The 12,762-nt window shown below is 32.7% G+C and overlaps 1 protein-coding gene across 1 annotated transcript in view; it reads right to left on the bottom strand.

Annotated features, from left to right (window-relative positions):
* The window catches only part of LOC145660863 (phospholipid-transporting ATPase ABCA3-like), a 118,794-nt gene that overhangs the window by 33,805 nt on the left and 72,227 nt on the right, over positions 1-12,762 (bottom strand). The window contains exons 9-11 of the mRNA XM_081726290.1: positions 6,963-7,226; positions 4,402-4,646; positions 1,474-1,621 (exon numbers count right to left, since the gene is read on the bottom strand). Of these exons, the coding sequence (XP_081582416.1) occupies positions 1,474-1,621; positions 4,402-4,646; positions 6,963-7,226 (657 nt within the window). The remainder of the gene's footprint in view (positions 1-1,473; positions 1,622-4,401; positions 4,647-6,962; positions 7,227-12,762) is intronic.

The raw sequence follows: 12,762 nt of genomic DNA on the forward strand, positions 1-12,762 counted from the left end.
ATCCAGGCACAAAAGGGCCTTTGACATACATAGCAGAGAGTTTTTAAAGTGCATTTTTGCATAAAGTACATTTTTGAAATAATTACATTCAAAATGACGTATTTGTCAGACTTCTGCTAACCGTTTCATTTCCAATTCAACACATCGCCATGAACACAAGAGCATTGCATGTAGCCTTACCTTTCCTATGAAAATAGAATGCATGCAGTGTATTAGAAATTTCGGCATTAGATACTATTAGGACAGTCCATTAATTGTGTAACGCTACAGAACATGAGAAAGGTTTTCAATTTGTTACGTTTTGTGACAAGGGATTCTTTCTAACAATTTAACTGTCGCAAACTTTCAATCATTTTCTAGCATTTGACTGTTCGTAAAGATAAAATTACCAAACGAAAGGAAACATTTCTGGCAATATTTAAGAAAACTCGCGCTGAAGAAAAAGCGGAAAAGTACACAGTAATTATAATCTGAGTATTAGAGATTCTAATATCTGAGTATAAGGGAGAAAAGGGGACGGGCACAAAGGTAACCAGCAACAGATTTAGAAAAATATTTTTGTATGAGCTTCTCTTAGGAATAGTTCGTGTTTAGAAATCCCAAAATATTAGGGGGCGGGGCTTGAAGATTATGAGTAACGTTTAATTCGTTTTCTATAGAAATTGTAACATTTTGGAGGATCTCAGCCCCTTCCACGCAGGCGTAAATCTGCCACTGACGGTAACTGTGCATCAAAGAGGGTCAAAGATTGTTAAAAATATCTCTTTGTACTCAATGGACAATCTATTACTTTCTTTCAAGTTTGTGCCATCTATTAATTATGTCAGAAAATGTGCCTGAACAAATCTCAATTATCGATATTGCCCATAACAGACACGAAATGTTTGGTTGCAAGGAAATGTTAGACCAGGATAAAACAGGTTAGGTTAAAGAGAACAATCTTTGGGAAGATTGGAATTGGGCGATAATGAAAAATGGGAATCTCTGGAAAGGGGACCAAATTACGAATGCACAAGCGTAGCTCAGGAATAGCTGAAAGCCAATCTCAACAGGACTCTAAAATAACGATTTCAACATCATGTATGTATAATCAATGCACTCAAAAGCAAAAAATCAAAAGTTGTTTCACCAAAGTTTATAACTTAGTATGCGTCCAATAGGAAGGAACTAGAACGACAAAATTAGTTAGACTTGCCAATACGAGCAACGCAACTTTTAATAAAAATTCAATCCCTAATTAAAGCACTGTTAAAACATATAATGTAAAGTATTAAACTTATGTGTATTGAACCAATTTCCAATTCTTACTCAGACATGGAAAGATCATGTACTATAAAATATGTCAATACACAGGATCAATACTAAATTTCTGTAATATCAAGAACTTCAATTCTCTTGGGGAAATATTTAATACAACTCCAAAGCAAGGACCACGATTTATACTACAGCAAAACAAAAATAAGATGTTCATACCTACTGCATCAATCCATTTGTTGACTTCTTGTTCAACATCACTCTCTGGAACACCTCTCAGAGAAGCAAACAATCTTAACATCTCTCTTCCTGGAAGAGCTTCTATGAAGGCATCAGTTTGAGGGCAGTATCCTATTTGTTCCAAGAACTGTAAATGAAAGTCACACTGTTAGTGCTATCTTATAGTTCTTATCTTTATTATTTACTACACTTCTCTTTAAATATTTGTTCACCGTAGTGTTTTTTCCCTGACCTTGTTAATTATTCACTATATTCTAATATATCACTCTTCATTCTTTAATGTTTTAAAATTACTCATTTTATAAATTAACGATAACTTGCTAAAACCAAAATTTGAGCTTAATTCTAAGGCACTATAGGCAATAAAGGGATGTGTCCTACCAAGTGATACTTAAGTAGGTAAACGGTATTCTTCTCTCTTACTTCAAGAAGTTTTCAGATTGACTCAGAATTTAGGGTTAACACTAAAAATTATGCTTTCCAAGTGTGAATAGAATCCTGCACCAAAGTCAGTCTTACAATCCATTTGAAATCATTGGAGTATTGATTATGCTATATGGTCTAAGTCTGGCGGCTGACTCCACGCCACCCAAAATCGCGCACGTCTAAAACTTTACCTGGCCAAAATCTCGCCACTTAAAAACTCTCACCTAGCCAGAATCTTGCGCGTCCTAAATCTCACCGCTCAAAATTTCGCTTCACCAAAACTTCACGGGATGAAATTTCGCGGACAAACTCTTCCCATAATAATTTATTCGATGAGTTTCTGAGATAAAGATAATAATAATAATAAAATAGTGAGAAAAAGAAGAATGACTCAGTGGTATGGGGTCAGAAATGTTTACTTTAGACAGTAGAAGCGTAAAAATTTGACGATTTCAGAATGAATGGATATATAATCATAAAATAAGTCCAAATAATGAGAAATCTTATCCATCGAACCTAGTTTCGTCCTTCATTTTTTAATGAAAAATTAAGAATACTATATATTGTACAAGTTCAACCAAACTCATTCGAACAGGACCGAAGTTGATATGATGGTAGAACTTGACCTGCTATGTAAAAGAATGAAATATTATGTTGTGCAGGTTTACAGTTTCCAAGTTATGGGTGGTAAAATTTTGAGTCATGTATTCCAAAATAAAAATCCAGATACCAAACTCATCCTATCGGAATCAAACTTGGCATGGTAGTAGACTTGCATCTCTTTGTTAGCGTGTGAAATGTTACGAAGTGCAGAGTTTGAATTCTCAAGTTATGCACCAGTGAACTTCTAAATCACATGACATAACTAAAACATGTCAAGTGTTGATTAAATAGCAATCAAATGTAAATCTTGGAAAGTATAAATAAAAAGTCGACGCATAATCCACTTGTAATATAATTATCTATGTGTTACCTTTCAAGTGTATAGATATAGCGATATTTAATACATTCTATATTGAAGAAATCATTGTGGTGAAGTTTCGTACCGACGGGACTCTTTCTTAGGTAAGATTACGTCCCGTAATGTTTTGGTCAGGCAAAATTTTTGGACAGCGAAGTTTTGGATGAGACGAAATTTTGGACCGCAATGTATTGGTCACGCGAGATTTTGGGCAGGCGGGATTTTGGGAGGCGAGATCTCAGCCAGGCAAAGATAGAATTCCGTTTCAAAATAATAATAAATAACGAAAATAATTCATTAAAAAATGTATAAACTGAATGAACTTACTCCGAGAGAATATACATTTTTGTCAATCATGTGGTATAATTCTCCTTCTTGATTTGTTTTTAGTTTAATGTTCCGTGTTTATACTCCGAGACTAAGGCAATGACGATAATGAACGAAATGCTGGAATGAAGACAATAAGAGAAAACAAGAGAACCCCAAGAAAACCCACGAATGCGGTATTCGTCCACCATACAACTCACTTAATGCGAGTTGTAATCGAACCAGAGATCTCACACACTAGAGGTAAGCTCTCTACACTGAGCCACTACGGCCCCTTGTGTGGTGTAAATATACTTTTATCTATACTTGCTGATAAAAGCTCTTCTTTAGTATTTTAAAATCTATTTCAACTAATTTTATTTATCAACTAGTATTTGTTGAAGAAAGAAATAAAACACTAAATTCAGGAGCCCCATATTTCACGAATGAGTTTCATTAATGAATGCGTGGTTCACTTATCGACTTCCAACGCCATTACTTCTAGTTTTCTAGACCGGAGTTTTTAGCTCTTAATCCAAAAGGCTTTCAAATTGATTGATTGATGAGTTTAACATCCCCTTTCAGATCCCAAGAAAATATGAAACGGCATCTAATTGATCAAAGTGAGATCAAAACTATTATTTAAGTTTGTATCCGAGGCAAGCAGCTACCGGTGATCGAACTCGGCACCACACAAACATTAATCACTTGACCTTCAAGAGGTAGGATTTAGGATTTAGAATTTACGTTTCTGGACTTTCGGCATCTATGGTCATTTAACCCGTCACGTATGAGGGATGACGTCCGTCGGCGAGCACATTATCCGGGGAAAGTTTGGTTTTATTTAGTTTAACGTCCCACGCTTATGCCTGCTAGGTTAAAGGAGACATGGATCTACTGATCATAGTGGAATTCGAACCACTTTGGTCGTTCAACTGTACCCCCACCGGGAATCGAGCCCGGTATCCGGGGAAAGGGAAGGAAGAAAGGATTGGGGAAGGAAGGAAGCGGCCTGGGACCTATATAGTAGATACCATTCCGGCATTTGCCTGGTATGAATGAGGAGATCGCAGGAAAATCTCATTTAGGATGACTGGCCTGAAAAAGCTTTTTACACTTTTTCGACTAAGTGCAACTAGGTGCACCCACCGGGAATCGAACTTCAAGAGGTAGCAACTTTCAGATTGCATTTACGTGTTGGATATACTTCTAACCTGTTGTTTGTTATTAATTAAGTCCCATTGTGTAAGATATGCATTTCCTGAAGTTGGATCTAAGTCTCCTGTGAGCATTCGAAATGTTGTTGTTTTACCAGCGCCATTGACTCCTAAAAGACCAAAACATTCTCCATAACCAACTCCAAATTGTAATCCTCTAACAGCCGAAAACTTCTTGAAATTTTTCTTCAAATCTTCAATCAATAAAACATCAGAATTGGAATGTAAGTTTTCAGGAAGACCTATGGAATGAAACAATCAAAGAAAAATGATAAAATATTTTATGAATCAAATTATCTAACAATATTAAAATATTTAGTACTTTTTTGAGTTACTTAAAAGCTTATTATACATAATATATTGAATATTTTCTCTATTTCTCTGTTAATAATAGGAAAAGTATTAATATAATAACTATATATGGCAACGTTTTAAAGCAGAAATCAAATTGTCAGAAACTAAATGTTAAACAGTTGATTTCAGTATCAACAGAACTATGCACTTAGAAGTTACCTTATGCGTACAGTAAATCTTAATCGAAAACAATCTACATTCCATATTATATGTTTTCTATCTCTACTTTAACATTTGTAATATAGGACTAATTTTTATTCGCTCAAGACTAGAAAGCAATTATAAATTTCTGAATACCTTTTATACTTGCAAAATAATCATCTTAATGATTCAAAAGGTTCTCGACCAAATTTGGTTTGTAGATGCTATGCATGAAAGAAGCGAATGCCTTTTAAAAGAAAAACTGCTGAAAAATTGTTCTTGCGGGCGTAAGTCTCCGTGCAAAAGTTTGAAAGTCGACGCTTATAGCGCATGAAGAAGTATATTGATTCAAATGAAATTGTGCACATTTACAGTAGATGTAAAATAAAAGAATTCGTGATTCATATTTTCCTTAACAGTGGAGCAGGGCAGAGACCCCTCTAAACTCATAACCACGCAATGTCAAAATTGGCAATAAAGGTAATTCAGAAATACATTAAGCATACGCAGGATTGTTAAGAAATTATATACAGGAACAGTACACATAAAATAAACAAATATATTCTTTTATTTTCTGTGGAAAGACTGTTCCTGTAGGCAAAAGATCCCGCACAAACGTTTGAAAATCTACGCTATGAGCACAGGAAAAAGTTGACCAAAGTAAATGAAATTTCGCATTGATATAGTAAACGTAAAATAAGGGGATATTTGTTTTATATTTTCCTTCGCAAAACAGTTAAGTAAAGCAGAGGTTCCTCCAAACGAAATGTCAAAATTGGTAATGAAGATTATCCTGTTGATAGATGAAGAACTTTCATTTTCCCAGAACGATTTTTATTGACAACTGTCCACCTGTTTTACTGATTTTTTTCATCTCTACTGCAAAGATAGGAACATATATTCAGTTCACGTTTTCTGTTGTTAATCTCAAAGTAATGGGATGGTCAAAAAGAGCGATTCAGTGTATAGAGAAGGTGACGGTCATTGATAAAAGTCACATCGGTAAAATAAATACAATTTTATCGCTTAAACGGCAGGAAAAGATTTACCTAAATTGCAAATTCTTGTGTGTATAAAAGTGAATATGGAAAAGTTAAAAGTGATGTTCAAAAACTTCGATAAGAATATAATTTGTAAGTTTAAAATATGGAATTAAAGGAAATGAATACTTATATCTATCAGCGGCAAAATATTATTTTGTATTGCAAGTGACGGGAAAAAATAAACCAGGGTGCATTCAGAAGGTACATCTTGGTATTTAAAAGTAAAATGCCAATGTATTTATGAATCGGAAAAGCTGAAATTGTTCAATTAATTTATTCTGTTAGTTTATATGAATTGGAGAGATGACAACACTAACAAAATATGACTACGTAGTGAAGCTTGAAGAGCGTATGCTAGTCATAACCCACAAAGATAGGAAGTAATACACAGATTAAGTAGATGAAAGGAATGACAAGTACTATCGTCAAACTAAAGGCAGTGAAACAGCAGTACACCGAACATATTGCAAGAAGAAATGATGATCGGTGAACAGAAATAATAATTCGTAGAATATGAAGACAAGATATGTTTAGAAACTTCTCAAAAAGATGGTGTGGCGTAATGAAAAAGACATATACATAATATGAAAAAGAATTGCCCTAGACAGATGTGTAATCGTATTAGTAACGGATGGTAATTTATATTTATATTTTTCTATCTCTCAATAATACCTATAAACTGAAAAAAATATGTGTACATTAAATATGGAAATGGCATTGGTAATATTGTGGTGGTAGGCATAATAATGGTAATATTGTGGTGGTGTGTATAATTCTTATTGATAATGTAATGTTGAGATGTTTCAATATCAGACGGTTTGGTTTTATCATGTTTAAGAACTGTTATTACTGAATGATATAGAGAAAGGCGTTAAACTAGATATTTAACAATAAAAAAAGTCAAAATATGAACTAATTGCAACGATATGTGAACTGGTCAAACAGACGGTTAATATATTAGTCAATATCTGTAAATATAGGAAAATTACACAGTAAGAGAAAAGACATATTTTAACTTACCTAGAATTTCTTGTGCTATTCTATGTCTTTCCCGTTGAACATCTTCTATATCAGAAGTATCTGATGTTACACTTGTTTTCTTGAATAACCTGGTCACCATTGTTCCAAGCTTAGAGTGAAGTTCATATTCAATTGCAGCCAGTAGAAGGAAATAGACTACGCTATCAGCAATAAGTAATATTACATTATTCTTAACATTGTGTTTACCGTCTTGAAAGTACGATGCATCTTTGTTACACATTCCCCTCTCACTGCATGCATTTTCTAAAAATAAATAAATAAATGAAAATTAATTGAACATAATGTGATCATCTGATTTTATGATTATTCTGACCGATTTGTGTATATGTGCGTGTCTCTCTTTGCGTGTGTGTGTATGTATGTATGTGTGTGTGTGTGTGTGTATGGTTTATAAATATTTCTTAATCTGGAGTTGATTTTTATATTTCTTGTTTATTTATATTATTTTATTTTAAAATCTTTTACCCTTTAATAACAGATTTGAGAGCATAATTCTCTTAATAAAAATCAAAGGTAATTTGACACAGTACTGTAAACAGAGAAAAGTGCTAATTAGTGATGAAATTAAAACAAATTTCCCACTTGATAGGTGAATGGTTTACTATTCAATTATTAGGATGTAATACATTGATTTAAAATTATTCTTCTCATGTACATATTAAAATACTATATCATAACACAACCACACAAGCTTTGGATAAGACCCAGTAAAATAACTGTAGTCTCCACTGAAAGTAAATCTTCCAAAATGTTAAATTAAATGAATAGAATTTAGATATTCCAGGTCTCAGTTGTTTCTGTACAGTTCCCCGAGAAACGAATTATTTACATATTTTAAACGTTTTAATAATTTATGAATTTAAAACAGTGCTGGAAATGATAATAAGGTAAACTGTACATTTGATTAATTCATTTCATTGTTTATTTCACAAGCGATTTATACTTTGTCCGTAGTTTACTTAAAAATTGAATAAAAAGAATTTCGATTTAAATAATTACATTTATAAATACGCCGAGTGTTATAGTACAACTCCACAAATAATTCGTTCCTAGAATAGACTACGATACAATCACTGAAAATGGAAATTATTAACGATACACAATATGCTGCTTTTGGTAATAGTTAAAACGAACATTGAATATGTCGTATAAATCCAAATCGATCAGCACAAAATCTTCTAATCCATTATTTTATCAACTCCGGGCGTAAAATATCACCCTTCATCTAACAAAATTATCTATAACCAATTACATAGTAAATTAATTTATTTCGTAATATTAATAATCGTCGCATATAATAATTACAGTTATTTTAAGTAGAATGCTCTCACAAAGTTTGTTTATTATCATATTCCTTCAATATTATTCTCATACGATGCAACATAATCTAGCAAGGGATATACGGTATTTGACATGTAATACTTCGTTTAGTATATGCCACACTCACCAAACAATCATAGTAAATTCTTTGAAGCAATTGAAGTTGAAATTCCCATTTATATCAATTCCAAGATTACACTTAATACAGTAAGATTCTTTTACTTAAATAGGGGGTGCGGTGGCTCAGTGATAGAGCGTTCACCTCCGGTGCTTGGGGTCCCTGGTTTGATCCCAACTCGCTCCGTGTGGACTTTGTAGAGGACAAACACCGTGCTCGTGAGTTTTCTCGGGCTTCTCCCGTTTCCTCCCACTTTCTTCATTCCATCATTTCACTCATTTCTCATTATCACCGTCTTCTTTATCCTAACCGGCATAAACGCGGGAAGTTAAACAAAGATTTATTTTACTTAAATTTCTTAATGACGTCCTATATATTCCATTCCATATTTCTAAACCAAAATAGCAGTAATTAAGTAGTAAAATAATGAGAATCAAGACACGTTAATTTGTCTCAATGTGAATCAATATTTAAGCATAGTCAGTTATGATTTCTTATGAGATTTAACTTTCGAAAAAAAAAACTTCGAGACAAAACTCCTACAAACTCATGTTATTTATTATCATGTTAAAGGACATAAAAATTTAATTATTTCATTCACGGTTACTCCATCTTCGGTTTTCCATTTGGATTAAAATTTCTAAATAGACCATACATATATGGACTCTACTAGTAAATAAGCATCCTAATGTTACTATTTGCGTAAATTTCCTGCGTTTAAATTAGTTAAAATTATTTTGATGTTATCACAGGTCATATCGAATTATATGCCTAAATTCTAACTTGTTAAAATTTTGGATGAGGTTTAATTTGCTTAAATTCATCCATTTTTATTATTTTATTTTAAAATCTTTTACCCTTTAATAACAGATTTGAGAGCATAATTCTCTTAATAAAAATCAAAGGTAATTTGACACAGTACTGTAAACAGAGAAAAGTGCTAATTAGTGATGAAATTAAAACAAATTTCCCACTTGATAGGTGAATGGTTTACTATTCAGTTATTAGGATGTAATACATTGATTTAAAATTATTCTTCTCATGTACATATTAAAATACTATATCATAACACAACCACACAAGCTTTGGATAAGAAGGCGGTAGACTACTAAATATTTTTGAAAAACTAATATTTTTTCTTTTGCTCATTTTTCGTAAGTGAAAAGAGGTAATAAAATGTAACTTACCACAATAATAGATAATGTTATTCTACACCCGAAAATATGAATTGGAAGAATTTTCAGTGTTGCCATCCCTAGAAATTACAGTGTGACCAGAATTTGAATTACTCAAAAATCTAGGTAAAGGCAGCGACTAGAAAAATGAACTCAACGGTAACTGATGATTTATCGTGCTGTCCATGTTCCTTGTTTACTACTTTTTAAATAATATTTCTATTTATTTTATAAAACTTACATAAATTATTACAAAATAAATAAGTTATTACAAAATAAATAGAAACATTATTTAAAAAGTAGTAAACAAGGAACATAGACAGCATGATAAGTCATCAATTACCGTTGAGTTCATTTTTCTAGTCGCTGCCTTTACCTAGATTTTTGAGTAATTCAAATTCTGGTCACACTGTAATTTTTATGGATGGCAACACTGAAAATTCTTCCAATTCATATTTTCGGGTGTAGAATAACATTATCTATTATTGTGGTAAGTTACATTTTATTACCTCTTTCCACTTACGAAAAATGGGCAAAAGAAAAAAATATGAGTTTTTCAAAAACAAGCAGTTTGGATATACTTAAACTGTGTTGATAATAGTAATAAATGAGTAATAAATTACGTAAATTAGATAGTTAAGATAGAGCCGTCATTTTAACAGCTGTTAGGAAATATGTTCCTACAAACCTATAAAATTGTAATTCAGAAGCTATGTTCCAAATTCATCTCTGAATACATGAAAACTCTATTGCTGTTACTAGTTTTCAAAAACTAATTTCTCATAATTGAAAATATAATGCAGAATTCATACGAAACACCTTGTAAAATGCAAAGAAATTCTTTACGTAAATACTGAAATAAAATTATGTAGTAATTAATCTTTATTCACAGTAAATTATATATGGGCATTTTAAAAGAAAAATAAAGTTTGGAATAATTTTCTAGTGAAAACTGATTTAGATTAATTTACAATTTTGTCAATAGTTGTCGCTGTAATCGATTTTCAATAGTTATGTAATTCTCAAATTGTAAATAAAATGAATTTCACATTTTCATACAAGGTTGGGTTTAGGTTTCTACACGAATAGTTTAAGAATGATGAAATTGTTATTTTCTGTACATCCAATGTTAGTATACATATAAAATCCAAAATAAGATAATAGTCTTGCATGGTTTCTACATATTATAATATACATCAAGATTTGACTCTAATATTGATCCATACACAAATAGAAATTTCTATTACTATTCATATTCTATTTAGTAATTTATTCATGTAATAATCTACTTGTACACTTAAAGTTTATAAAATGTACGTATTAATATATTTCTAAAACAACTATATTATCACTGTAATACCAAAAATCACTCCACTGTTCCTCCGACTGACTCATATTCTATAATTTACGTTTCACTATTTGTAATTAGATACAGATATCAGATCACCAGCTAACTATCTCGTCTGTTCCACTAAGCATGCATCTGTACCAGCTTCAAACAAGAAGGTAATGAAATCTAAACATTTGTGGAAATTATTTTGTAAACACAAGCAAATAACAATTCTAATTAAAACAAAAGTATCCATTAAGCTGTGTTTGTTCCATTGATATTTATCTGCTGTAAAAGTATGTGCAATAATAAGTATTATTATTACGAAATAAAACTAGTTCGAAAAATTTTGCCATCACTATAAATTTGATGTAATTGAATTCAAAAGAAAAACAAAATTACATTTGTATTTACCAAGACTCTTTCATCTACCTAAAATATTAATAATTAAGATATTAAGTAAAATATTGTACAGTGCTCGGAAATACAGCCATCTTGCTTTTTGGAATGAGGACTAAAATAAAACTGACCGCAAATCATGTTTGTTCTCAAATTTTAAATAAAACAAATTTCACATTTTGATTCAAGGTTGTGTTTAAGTGATTACACGAATAGTTTGTGAAATATTAAATTATTTTCTGCACATGTGATGTTAATATAAATATAAAATCCAAAATAAGATAATAGTCTTCTAAGATGCTTTATACATATTATAACATACATCACGACTGAATTCTAATATTGATCCATATATAAATAAATATTTCTTGTGTTATTCTCATTCTATTTTGTCTAGGAATTAATTCGTGCGGGTGGACAAGAGATGGCGCAACGAACGGAGCGTCCCACAGTTCCGTGTATCCACACATGTGTTGCAAACCCCTGTCATCGAGTATCGTTCGTAGTATAGGGCAGTGGATTAAAGCGTCAACAACATCAGTTTGTAGTTAAGTGAACATGGCGCAATTTGTGCCTGATAAAGTGTTTTTGCGGGGTGTCCTGCTGCATTACTTTAACATGCAGAAAAGTGCGACTGAAAGTCATCGTATTTTGGTGGAAGTGTATGGTGACCATGCTCTAGCTGAGCGAACGTGTCAGAAGTGGTTTGCACGGTTTAGAAGTGGTGATTTCGGCTTGGCAGACCAAGAGCGAGCTGGACAGCCAAAAAAATTTCAAGACGAAGAATTGACAGCATTGCTCGAGCAGGATTCGTGTCAAACGCAGGAACAACTTGCAGCAGCATTAGGCGTTGATCAAACAACAGTCTCCAAACGCTTGAAAGCCATGGGAATGATTCAAAAGATGTCACATTGGGTTCCACATGAATTGAAAGACAGAGACGTTGAAAGACGAAAAACCATTTGCGAATTGCTGCTTCGACGACAGAGCAGAAAGGGGTTTCTGCATCGAATTATTACGGGTGATGAGAAGTGGATCCATTACGAGAACCCTAAACGAAAAAAGGCCTGGGTGAAACCAGGTGAACCAGGTCCATCACAACCAAAACGAGATATTCACTGTGCAAAGGTTATGCTGTGCATATGGTGGGATATGAAAGGTGTGGTGTACTATGAGCTGCTGCAACCGGGTGAAACTATGAATGGAGAACGTTATCGACGACAATTAATGCGTTTGAAGCAAGCTCTGGCCAGAACACGACCAGAATGGGAGAACAGACATGATAAACTTATTGTTCAACATGATAACGCTCGCCCACATGTCGCAAAACCGGTCAAAACCTTTAGAAAATGTCGGATGGGAAGTTTTACCCCACCCGCCGTATTCACCAGACGTTGCTCCTTCGGACTACTACTTGTTCGATTGCATGAACAACGA

This window comes from Thermobia domestica, chromosome 9, assembly GCF_964235325.1.
Source record: "Thermobia domestica chromosome 9, izTheDome1.hap1.1, whole genome shotgun sequence".
Taxonomy (NCBI): domain Eukaryota; kingdom Metazoa; phylum Arthropoda; class Insecta; order Zygentoma; family Lepismatidae; genus Thermobia; species Thermobia domestica.